The following is a 13,119-nucleotide window of genomic DNA, read 5'->3' on the forward strand; positions in this document are numbered from 1 at the left end:
AACAGCCAATCAGAGTATGAAGGGGGCGGGGCCGGTTCTAAGCTACAAATACAATTGAAGCATTTTCTGGTGGTTTTCTCGAGTGACAGTGAGCATGTCCCAATGGCTACAGCTCAGTTTCAATTATAAAATGCACAAGATGGTAATTGATTAATCAGGGCTCGACTGTAGATTGTTTTGCAGTTGGTATGGCAAATGCTAAATGTCTCAAACAGTCCTTTTAAAATGTATGAGGAAAAACATTTCTATCAATTTGTTACAATTTATGAAATTAAAGTTTCCCATATTTAGATATGATTTACTCGCCGAGTATGTGAGCTTTTTCTCTTATTATCAGTCAATGAATATGTGTGATAAACAAGTCGAATAGAACCGTGATTAACTCACTGATGTAACAAAACAAAGCCTGATGTAACAGAGTAGTCCAGTCAAGCATAATACCATGATGTGTGCAGATTGTGTTTTTAATGTCAGATCCACTTAAAGCAACATTAGAGAAGTTTGTGAACCTTAAAACGATTGGCTTCTGCCTCGTTTTGAGTACATTGACTTTTGTTATGCACATCCTCAGCGGCACCAGAGGGCAGACATTCTGAAGTTCACGATTTTAGTTTCCAGACCTGCAAAACACTGCTTTGCTTCACAGTCGTTTGACATTATTTGGGCTTTTGATGTCATCTTTAACATTACAACAAATTATTGAGTATAGCAGTGCATTTGTAGGGCTCACACAGATTTGTTTTGATGAAAGTGGTGTTGCATCCCACATCAGTAGGGGGAGCTAAAGAGCAAATAATTAACCAAATTCTCTAGTATTACTTTGACGGTTGTGATTGCGTGTCACATAATAAGAGTATTTGTTACAGATATAACATAACAAAACATTGTATGAACTAGAAAAAGAAATACTCTACCAATGCTGTGCATAATTACTGAAATGATATAGCAAACTTTTACAAGAGCAATTGCTCATGCAATTAGTTTTAACTGTATGAGCAACTTCTGCTGTAATTCAACATAATATATTTAGTCATGAATACTTTGAATTCTGAGCATTTATGTTTTTCTTGTAATTATCAAAAAGCAACAATTTAAATATAACTAGTTAGAGCATCTTAAACCCCTGTATTACCTTTTCATAACAAGTCACGTGTTTGAATGTGGAAAATTCTAACATCGGTGACCCATTCAAACCAAAAACTTACAGTCGGTAAGTGGATCCAACCATAGACTGTATGCCTCAGAGAGTTAGAAGTAATGTGCCTAGTAGTTTGCTTAGAAGTAGTCAATTGCGGCAAAAATGGAGGAATAAGTAGCAATGCTGTTCCAATATGACTATCATCACATCTGAGATGCAGTTTCTGGAAGTATTTTTGGGATTTTACACCATAAATGGTAAAGTAATGAATAAATAGTCCCCTGGACGTCCGTAAAGCATTCAAACATTCACTACTAGTTGTAACAACAATGTGCTCTACAAGCCCTTAGGCTGGATTCATGCACCTTTTCTATGACAGATTTATTTTTTCTTAATAGATATATGTTTCTGAATCTAATATTAATAGCATTTATTCTTTAAAAGTTGTTACAGGGACATGTTTAGCGCTTTTTCGTTGAACAACTCTGTAAGTGTTTAGGAACTAATGAGACCATCTGCTGTAATCTGTTTTGAAAGGAAATTATTTTCTCATTCTTGCTTGATAATTAGATTCCATCTGCTATTTCATAGCAAAGACAAAAGTAAAATGAATCACCTGGGAAATGTGCAAGTCTACAGAGATAGAATGGTGACATCTGTATCATCTGCTGACATCTTTTCCCTACAGTTATAGAAAAAAATCCTGCATACTCACTGCGGGGCTCATAAAAAGTCATTTTTCCTGCTTATTGTTATGCAGTGAAACAGGGGTGGGCTGTCATCAAATTTGTTAACCCAGCAGGTCTATTGACTGTGAGGCAATAACACCAAAAACACATTTATAGAAGTTGGTAATTATGCGTTTTTGTAAAGAAAATATGAGCTGTGTCCATTTTTGTTGCCCTGATTATAGTATCCTCACCGGAAATTAGTTTATACACCTGGGTGTTGTGCTCACATTGAGGCTGAGTCGAGCTGGAATCAATTAAAACCCACATCCACTGTGAAGCTATCTGACGTGGGACTGAATTCTAATTAAATCTTTTCACACTGTACTCCAGAGTCAGATGGTGCTAATGAATTTTGATGGGCTTTTTGACCGGTTTAAAAAGGGCTTTATGTGTATCAAAAAATGCCACTGCAGATCATTCATCCCCACAGCATTCAGACATTTTAATAGTCACATAGTCTGTTATTATGAATCACTCATGTTTCTCTGCTTGATTCTGTCATTTCACAGTATTCTTTTCTGTGTCATTCACACTGTGGCTTTACCCGCCTCTTCATGACTTCTCAGTGCAATATTTTTCAAATCCACAGAACAATGTGGTCTGCAGTGTATTCACAGATCATATCTATGGTGTCTTTTCACAACTTGTGTGTAATTCAAATATTTAATTTAATGATTATTTTTGTTAATTTGTAATCACTGCTTTTCCCTGATTGCTTCTACAAAATGTAAATTTCCCCTGTGAGGTGAAATAAAGTCATATCATTTCAGCTAAATTTGAGCCATTTCTCTTTATCTTGCAAAGAATTTCCCCCTAAAAGATCTTTACTCATTTTATTTTGTTCTGCCAACTCTTTTTACGCTCAACCAGGTTTTGCAATTGTAAACTCTTTTTACCGTAACTAATTTACTTCTCTGCTCCCCATAGTCCAGTTTTCATTTTATGCTCATCTTCTTTAGGCTGAATCATTTCCTTTGTGGCCTTCAGAATTGCTTTTCCAAAAGAAAAACCTTTCAACCTAAATTTCCCAATCAACACAGCTGAAAACCTTTCCATCCTCGAGTTTCTATAATCTTCTAAAACTTATGCCTAACAATTTCCCAAGTTGAAACACCTGCAACTGTTGAAGCTCTAACAAGAATGTGTCTTGACAAATGGTACGTTACTTCTGACACCTCGGTTTATTTGCCTTTATCTTTTGGAGCACCTTTTTCAAATCGATCATTTTCTTCTTAAAGGAAAACTGTTTTCTAATCTAAAATGGGTCTGTTGCAGTCAAATCTCAGCAGTACTCACACTTTGATAAGAGAAAAGTGGGTCTTTTCTCTCTCTTCGGCAACATTACTCCCCTTACCCTGCTGTTCATGCTGCTCACGTCTGCCTCTAAGCCAAATCTTAAGAGAGGAATCAATTTGTGGTCATTTGGTCAATTACACCATTTAGCAGGAATAGGTCAAAGAAACCATATCACACTAAAAACTGAATTTATATCCCCATGGTATTCGTGACCGGGGCTGGAAAGCTGAAGAAAATTATTTTCAGGACTCCCACCAGCCAAAAAAAATGCCGGTTAGGTTAATTGGTGACTCTAAATTGACCCCAGGAGTAAGTGAGCATGCATGGTTGTTTGTCTTGTCTGTCTTTATGTGGCCCTGTGATGGACTGGCGACCTGTCCATCACCCTGCCTTTTGCCCAGTGACAGCTGGGAAAGGCTCCAGCCCCATCTGCGATGTAAATTGGATTAAGCGGGTATAGAAAATAGATGGATGGATGGATGTTATCAGGAATGTTTGCACATGGCCCACAGGGGGTCACTGCTGGACATATGCGTGCACTGTGTGAGTATGCCTGTCTGTAAGATCTATTGTTGCATCTATTATGAGCTTCAGGAAAGTTCATGTGAATGGAGAAACAATGCCCCTGAAAATTCTCAAAACACTAACAAATCCAACAAAAAGGTTTGGAAACAGGTAGTTTTAGTAAATCAGAGTCAGTCACACAAAAGAGATTGTCAAACAGATTTGTATTCCGGAGGAAGTGAACACTATTTTCCCAGATATACAGAGCAAAGAAATACCTGATGTGTTACTGAAATGTTACTGCTGCTATTCATTCAAAAAATGACACAACTCAGTTCCTATCACACAGCACATTCTGGCCCCAACACAACTTTTCATTGACAAACAATTAATACAATCATTGTAAAACATAAAGCGTATGAAACTAGTCTAAATCAAATGTACATACATATCTAGAAAAAGAAAATAACAACGTTGAATTACAAAATTAATCTAATTGAGTTAGGCATTCAGTGCACCCAAAGACTTTCTATAAACCACATATATCACTGTTTCTTGTTTAAGGGCCATGGCCTTGAAACATAAAAATGCATTTCCATGAAATGCAAGTTTTATTCACATTTTTCAACATACAATTCCTCTTAAAAAGCCAATAATATCTCAAAAAGAGAAACTAAATGTAAAAAATAAGTTAATTATAACATGAGTCTAAGGGATATAGAAAAATATCATCAAGGTGACCAAATATGTGATCCAACGTTTTAAATGTTGTATATTTTGAATATAGGATTTAAATGGTAACTGATCATTTTGTATCTAAAACGAAGACTAAATGTTTGTTTTCCTTCAAGAGTTCACCATGAGCAATGGTGTGCATGGCAGGGCTGCAAAGAGAAAGCTACTGTTCTCCAAAAACAGCACCGCTGCCTGTCTACAGTTTGCCAACAATCACATGAACAAGCCAGTAGACTGTTGGAAACCCATTAAAGCTCTCAGTAATAAATGTAGGAACTGTATATACTGTATGTATGGCAATCATGTCCTCTTTTGACAAGCTTTTTTGACGTTTCTTCATGAAAGGCACAATGGACAGAAATCACTGGCATCACTTCTGCATCAGACAATCTATACTTCCGCCAGCGCAGAGTTTCCATGTCGCAACACTGTCAGCGGTGCGTTCAAGAACAACTGCAACAATGAGAGTACCCCGACCCATTCCATGTTATTATGTCCTAAATATAGTTTTGGCTCGATTCGCTATGAATTTTATTTAATTTGAGTTGTTTTAGACCCACTTTCGCCCCAATCTGATTAGCTTTTAGAATTAGCCTACCTTTTAGTAAAGCTTCTGATTCGCCAAACTGAATCCTCTAACTAACGTGGGTAAGACAATGATCACTCAGTGAGTATTTCATACAACCCTACTTAAAAAAGGGAAATATCCTTTTAAGCTACCAGCGCAGTTGGCCTGGAACCTTCCTTGACAGTCAGAGGAGAAAAACTTTTTTTTTTATTTTTGACACAAATATGTTTCTTAAATTTCTGTCGACAAAAGTTGAAATGCTGTGATTCAAGCCTCATCCGTGTCTAAAAATATCTGCAATTTCCCCCCAGTTCTTGAAGTGAACTCATCTGTAATGCTCTTAAATAAGACCCCTATAAAATATATATATATATTTTGCAAAGAACCCTACTTTCAGATCACAAATACAGTCTGTAAGGTAAGAAACCTGAGAGATAATTTGATGGCAAACTAACAGCAATGTTCTACCAAAGTTATCATGGCTTGTCAGCACCGTTTCTGAGTCTTCGTAGTGCCTTTCAGGACAATGTGAGGAAATCCAACAACCCATTTATCACAGGGCCAGAACTGCAGTCCAGGCAGGGAGTACGGTATTTCGTAGCTGGCGTCCAGGTAAGCCACCAGCGTGCTAGCGTAAGCTACAGCCATCACGATCAGAATGTGCCTGGAGGACAGAAAAAACAGAGTTTAAAACTCAGAAGCAAGCTTTTTCACAGGAAATGTGAATAGGTTCAGGCAGCAAACTATAACAGGGGATTCAGTATGAATTCCTTTTAACTTTTTAAATACTAAACAAAAACCCTTTCCTTACTGTAAGCGCCTTTTGTAAGTACCATATCACAATATGCTGTGAATAAACATATTGCTGATGTGTTGAGAAAGAATCTCCAGGAAACACGGTTAAACATAAAAGAAAAGAACACAGAACACAGACCAGCCTGAGCTTACCAAATGCCATGCAGGTAGCAGAAGTTAAGCCGCTGCCAAAAACTGCAGCCAAAACGGTCACTAATCCAGCAGGAGATGGCGAGCACCCACAGAGCCACCGAGAGCTTGGCGAGACGCAGAACCTTCTGGTCAGTGCAGCTGAAATTAAGAGAAGATTGGCTGTCACATCGAAATCAAAGCAGCACTGTGTGCAATTACTGTTCCCCCGAAGAGACGTATATTTCTTACCATCTCATCTCGACAGCGAGGGTGTAAAGCAGATGGAGGCCAAAGCAGTTTAAGGCGTAGGCATTAGCTGTAGGTTTAACAAACGATGACACTGTGGTGATGACGGTGATCGCCAAGACCAGCCTTGAAAATGTAGACCTGTTGTCAGAGAGTCGAAAGAAAAGATTTCAGGTTAAGGTTGAATGGATACAAATGGATTTGCTGGGAACACAGATGAGGTTAAGGAGCAAAACACGGGTCCAGGATATTCCATTATTGTATTATTGTCTACCAGAGCTCAGTGACTTTCCAAGATGTAATATTAACACTTTTAACAGAAGCTCTGAGGTTCTGCGCCTGTAGGATCAGTCAGTGAGTCACATGTGTTCAGAGCGATCCACCCATTAGCTTGAAAAACTGGAAAATCACTCTGGGATTGTTTTCAGGAGCTCATCAAATTTTAATCTCCTTCTCCTATCTTGTTAAATATTTACACCGGTTGGGTGGAGCTCTATTTTTGTCCCATTAAGGTGAAGATCTCAGCATCATATTGTGTCGTAGGACAAAGACTGGTTGGACAGGCTGCTTAGCCAGAACAGTTAAGGTTTCACAGTGGTGTGCCGTTTTTAATATATCTTACTATGTTAAAGGGTTATGGGTCCACACAGATTAAAGACAGATATCAAGACATTGAACAATCTTGTGGAGCAGCATCTGTTCCTGTATTATTTGGTCTATGCCAAACTTACCTGTCTTTTATGAAAGAGGGGAAGAGTTTGCGAGGGAACCAAATAGCGTATCCCACTGCCAACACCCACAAGATCGACAGCTCATCCAACATCTGACCGACAAAACTAAGAGTCATGTGGAAGTATGCAGAGAAAAGTCCTGCAGAGGAGAGAAGAACTGACTTTTAACGTGACCCAAGTCACGTTTTATTTTTTCTTACAGACACTTACAACCACATACAATGGATTACGGACTGAAGACAAACTTGTTTAAATTGACTACGTGAGCTGGTGTGGTTCAGCTCTTACATCTAAAAATGTTTTGAGTTTTATTATAAATCTGCAGCAATTAAAACGGAGAATAAAAACATTTGTGCTGCAGAGTGTTGTCACACATGCACATGATTAGAGACGCCACATGTCTTATTGTTGAGTCAACAGGCTCACAATATTGAGTTTATCAATCATTACCGGTCTGCATTCAGGTCATGAATGTGATCGATTTGAGTTGAGCCACGGTTATAGCTCCACCATCCTTTATCTCAGTATACATGCATGTGGGCTGAATTGATTCATTAACCAAAGTATGTCCTATGCTGCAACACTGTAAGTGAAATATTATTCAAGACATTCTGTTGCTTCTAATTTTTCTCTGAGGGAGATCATCGGGAGAGGGAGATTAGCTGTACTAATATGTACTTGAGCTTTAGTGTTATTTGAGAGCATGTGTGGAGCACCTAAGCCCATTTGAGTGTAGTTAACAGTGTACACGCAGGAATTAATCGACCCTATTGGAGGGATGGATACACCTGAGTAACATAACAGCTTTTTTTAAAAAAGGAAAAATGAATAAATGTCTGCGTCTTCTTTCAATTAAAGCCCTCTTCTTTTAAACCAATGACTGTGAGTGTCTATATTCTGTATATAATATGCTAAAGTATCATGTATTGTATTTCAAACTCTAGTATAAAACAATCTTTCTACCTGGACTGGTAACACGTGTTAAAATAAATGTCAGTGTAAAATAAGACATAATTTTCTTGTGTTCTACAGATAAGAATGACAAGTCTGTATGTGTGTATAATGGCGGGACAGCAAGACATCAACAAGACGAACAGAAAGATCAACTAACCTACAAAGATCATCATGATCCAGACCAAATGGATCGCTAAGTTCCTCTCTTTGGCGTAAGGGTGCAGCAGGTGGAGCATGATGGGAGATACAATGAAGAAAAAAAAGCTGCTCATCTGCAGGAAAAACATCAATCTATGAATAAATCAACCAACCGAAAAGGGAAAACTATTACGTGCAGTTAATGAATGTGGCAGGTGCTGAGTAATTTTAAATATCCCTTTGAAAGAAAAAACTTCCTGAATGTTGCTGAGGAAAACTTACTGTGTTAAAGTACTCCACTACATGCTCAGAGTGTTTGTAGTTGTCTTCACACCAGTCGATTTCTGAGCTCTCGTAAGCAAAAACCTCTGCAATCTTCTCCCCAGAACAGACCCCTGAGAGACAGCCAGAGGAGAAATGATCACCTGTATTTTTACATAGTCATATTAAGATGATTGTGTCACTTTTTCCTTTCAGCAGCACATTTGTGTAGGTGGTTTATGAAAATCGGTTTCACTCCCTTGGTGAGTTGTAGTGACCACAGTCACATGAGCTTGGGCACATAAACAATAAACATATAAACAAAATAGCTAGTTTCTAGTTTTACTTTATCATAAATTTAAAACATTGCATTCACAAACAAAGTAAATCCAGTCATATCTTGACCTGTTCATACAAAGTGTGTCCTGCATCTTTGTAAAACAACTTCAGCACAATATTGTTGTTTTTCTGAGAACACAATTAGATGATCTTCATGACTGAAAGTGACAGAGTGCCCCTTTAATGCCCCCACAACAGTGCAACTGGTAACTGAGCAGACTGTAAGGAGGTATGATCACTTGAAATGAAATAACACACTTAAGCATTTCACTGTGTGACAAGTTATTTGATGGTTTTGTAACATTTACTAGAACTGTACCCTCCTGGGTTTGGAGGGGTCGCACAGATGTATCTATAGACATGGATCTGCTTGCACACTGTTTGTGCTGTTTGAGCAATCGGTGACAGGTTGCAAAGTCAGGAGGTGTACGGACTCCAAAATGCCAACAAACTGCCCGGCACACCAGGTGTTGTAACGTCAGTTTCGGCCAACAAGTGCCACCACAAGCAAATTAGTATGGCGACTGCAAACTTAGCTCAAGTCCTTTCAGTTTACATAGAATGCCAGGGACTTAATGAGATCACAATAATGATCAAGGAAAACTTTTTCTTACTTCCATTTTAAACTTCTGAAAGCCTCAACCATTTTTTCTAAAGAATAGTCTAGACTCTAGATAGTCCTTTACAGCTTTACACACTCTCACTAGCCACTATAAATATCAGGTTATGCCCTTTGGTCTCATTATTGTTCCAGCTATCTTCCAAGCCCTGGTTAATGGCTTCCTAAGAGAGTTGCTGTATTGATTCAATATGTGTACAATATGCTCAGGAGCACATACAGCGTATGTGCATTGTTCTCCAGCAGCTTTTAGAGAATCAACTATGTGACATTTATTTGTCATTGTGGGTAAATGTGAGTGTCATGGAGACTGTCCTCCCAAATATGACCCTATGAGTCATGAACCCTCTTTTGGTTGTTAAAGCAACTGCATTTGAAGTGTAAGAATGGTATTCAGTGAGGCGTTGTTCGCGCTGTAAAATTACATATTTTACCCCAGATCAGGGTCATATTCATATTCATAACATGCCATCCATCAACCCCCCCCCCTAAATCTGTCTGATTTAGAAATTATCATATGAGTTGAACTTCCTTCCTGCTGCCTGTAAGGTGAGGCAATTGTGGGTCGTATTTATGGGTATAAACAGATGACATATTTGGCTGTTTTGATTGAAGGACTTGTTGATTTCAGGTTACCGTGTATTCTCTCCTGTGTTTTATTGCCATCAATTTTATGTATGATAGAGAAATAGTGCTATGTAGAATATCCATCCATCCATTTTCTATACCCGCTTAATTCGTCGGTCAGGTCGCGGAAGGCTGGAGCCCATCCCAGCGGTCATCAGGGTATACTCTGGATAGGTCATCACAGGGCCACACAGAGACAAACGAGACAAACAACCACACACACGCCCACACTCACTCCCTAAGGACAATTTTAGAGACACCATTAACCTAACATGCATGTTATTGGATGGTGGGTGGAAGCCGGAGTACCCGGAGAGAACCCACGCATTCACGTGGAGAACATGCAAACTCCACACATAAAGGCCCCAGCTGGGAGATGAGCCTGGAACCCTCTTGCTGTGAGGCGACGGTGCTAACCACCACACCACCATGCAGCCCTATGTAGAATATATAAACTGGATATGTCTGAAAAATGAGAAGCACTGTATGAGAGATTGTATGAATAGGTAAATGAGGAAAAACATGAATAGAAGCTAAATTAAGGTTCAAATGTGCTACATAAGGGAGGGCTATTTACTGTAACAATCACTGTAACAAGCACTATCTTGAATTAGTTTATTGCGCCACACCTGTGTTCAGTTAGTCATCAGCCCCTGTGTATAAATACTCCATGTATACTCTTAAGATGCCGTTTTGTCTTTGTACCATTGTGTTAAGCTTTACAGCTGTTTGCTCCATGTTTTACCAGTTGTGCAAGGTCCCTCCCTATTCCCATTAATTTGCCCTTTGACTGAACCTTTGCATTGTTGCTGGAGATTCTGAATGATGTCTTTTTACCTGCTTCTTGTCTTTCAAGTTTGTCTGGCTGACTGATTACTTTTTGTTGGAATCAAGACTTGTTAAATAAACCCTGCCATTTGGACGTTTGTGCTCTCTTTTCCAGTTGGATTTCCACCTGATGACCAATGAATTAGTCATGATGGTTTATTACTGCTAACTAAGGCTTGTATTAATAACGTCAATTAGAAAGGTGACCAACAACTAAATATATCAGTGCATAGGTACAGTGGAATACAATCAAATGAATTACAAATACCTCACAACTGTGTTTAAACACAATGCTGGAATAAACTTGCAAGATATAAATGCAATTTATAAGTCGAGATCGAGTATTAATGTGGTGTTGACACAGTAAATTGAATATGTGCCTTTAAAGGATAGCTGTTTTTAACATTTTGACCAAACGCTGTATTGATCAGGAGAGTCACTGCCGGAGTTACAATGGGAATATTCTGGTGATTTCTTGTCATAAATGTGACAGTTTTACATTTTCTCTAAATGAAAACGGACTGAAATTGAACTCTAATAATAATGATAATTTTAAAAAGCCGGTCTCATCTAAGAGTAAAAAAAAAAATCACATACGGCTGTCTCTTTGCCTCTTACCTCCCATGCTGCGGTCGTCTCAGCCTCCTGTCAGTGCTGCTTTGCTCCAGGTGGTGCAACAGGTGGATTTAACTGGGTGGAGGATCGAAACGCTCCTACTGCCCTATTGCATGAGAGTGTGACGTAACTGATAATCACGCTGGTCCACATCTCTGGGCCAATATGTCACCAAACGGAAAACGTCTGGATAGGTCTCAGTTGTCCTTTTTTTTTCATTCATTCAATACATGTCACAGTTTGAAACAGACAAAGGCAGGTTCTCTTGGATGTCAGACTGAAAAAATACGTTGGACTTGATGAAACGGATAAAAAAAACACAAGTTGAATCAGTTGGAAGGGGCAGCTGCTGTCGCTGTACTTCGGTGTCATCTCAGCTTCAAGAGGCTGAACCGGTCCTTCCGCCTCCGCCGCGGGAGGCCCCGTAAACGCGCCGTGGGCGGAAAGCAGGTATGTTAGAGGTATTTGTGACTGTCAGTTCCTCAGAAGCATAGGCTACACCTATAACAGGTGCAGGGGTGGCCGTAGAGGCATTCATTTATTCTTTTCTATTTACTGCTAAATTATTTTACTAATTATTTTAACTTACGATAGATTTAAGTATCAGAATTAAATATGGGTTACAACATGGTCACCAAAAGTAGGTACAGTCAGTACATATTAGCCAAACTGGCAGAATCCAGTGTTATATCAGTTATATTTATACTTAAACTTTACATTATTCTGGCTTATATTTATGTTAAACTATCAACTTAACAGGTGAAAAACACTGAACATTGAACGTAACATAACAAAGGAGAAAGTGCTCATAATAAAAAAAATGGCACATTTCTGGATAAATCAAAAGTAGGATGATTTAGTTTGATGCTTTAGTCGGTATGTTAGTCTAATTTCAAAGATGTTATCTTCACCAGCATTAAAACAATCTGTCATGCAAACGAACTGCCCCTGAATTATTGTAGATTTGGATTAAAAAAGCCAAAGTTAAGTTCGGTGTTGTACTTGTGTACATTTATTATTCACCACATACATGCTCAATAGGCAGAGAAACCAAGAATGTAGCAGCAATCACCAGGCTTTGGTCAATCCAATTACACCAGGCTGCAGAGCTTTAACCCTTTAAGAACCGAGCCACCCTCCAAACATGGGAACAGATGCTTACATGTTGCAACAGCTCTTAATCAGTACAGCAAAGTCCTGGCTGCTGAAACACACCAAGTGTGTTCTGTATCACATATTTACATCAACTTGAGTTGGTTGTTTATGAGTTCAATGCGATCACACATCCGGTGTGCATATAGGGTATGTCATTTCAGGTATATCACACTGTGGTTATGAACACAATAAGGGTTGTATATCTTTTAGGAAACTGACTCTGTGCATTAACATTTGCTATCTGATTTCAGCTCAATGTGGACACCAGCTCAGATAAAGTCTTGGAGTGGCTGCTTATCAACCATTTTTGTTGAAATAACCCCTCCCTCCGGATATTTGTACACATTAAACACACACAAAAACATTGTCCAACCCCACTCACATTCTACACACTGAGCTCCAGAGGTCGAGCTTCCAGTAGACAGAAGAAACCAAACCTCAGCTGAAACATTATATTGATTTGACAGACCTCACAGACCATGTAACTATGGGTTTATGAGCAAAAGAAACTCTCTCTATAGATACTGCTGCATGGAACACTGTCACTTCTTCATTCAAGACCAGTAAAACCTTTATGTGTCTGAATACCTGTACGAGTATATACAAAATTTCCCATATTTGTGCTCTTTGCGTTGTATTTTTTATTTTTTTACAAACCCTCTGTTAAATCCTGTTTTGGAGTCATCTTTGAAAAAAAAAATGGGTAC

The 13,119-nt window shown here is 38.7% G+C and overlaps 1 protein-coding gene across 1 annotated transcript; it reads right to left on the reverse strand.

Annotated features, from left to right (window-relative positions):
- Nucleotides 1-5,419: 5,419 nt before the first annotated feature.
- acer1 (alkaline ceramidase 1) lies at nucleotides 5,420-11,466 on the reverse strand. The gene is made up of 7 exons (XM_072388662.1): nucleotides 11,261-11,466; nucleotides 8,251-8,363; nucleotides 7,988-8,102; nucleotides 6,877-7,015; nucleotides 6,149-6,286; nucleotides 5,921-6,058; nucleotides 5,420-5,636 (listed from the first exon to the last, which is right to left on the reverse strand). Exons 1-7 carry the CDS (start codon nucleotides 11,265-11,267, stop codon nucleotides 5,459-5,461), a joined length of 828 nt encoding a protein of 275 aa, XP_072244763.1. The 5' UTR covers nucleotides 11,268-11,466; the 3' UTR covers nucleotides 5,420-5,458.
- Nucleotides 11,467-13,119: the final 1,653 nt, after the last annotated feature.

Source organism: Leuresthes tenuis, unplaced genomic scaffold (assembly GCF_036924035.1).
Source record: "Leuresthes tenuis unplaced genomic scaffold, fLeuTen1.0.hap1 SCAF_7, whole genome shotgun sequence".
NCBI lineage: Eukaryota > Metazoa > Chordata > Actinopteri > Atheriniformes > Atherinopsidae > Leuresthes > Leuresthes tenuis.

Coding starts and splice junctions, on each gene's coding strand:
- acer1 (XM_072388662.1), bottom strand. Junction 8,103..8,250: donor TAGTGGAGTACTTTAACACA/GTAAGTTTTCCT, acceptor TTTTTCCTGCAG/ATGAGCAGCTTTTTTTTCTT. Junction 6,059..6,148: donor CTCGCTGTCGAGATGAGATG/GTAAGAAATATA, acceptor TCTTAATTTCAG/CTGCACTGACCAGAAGGTTC.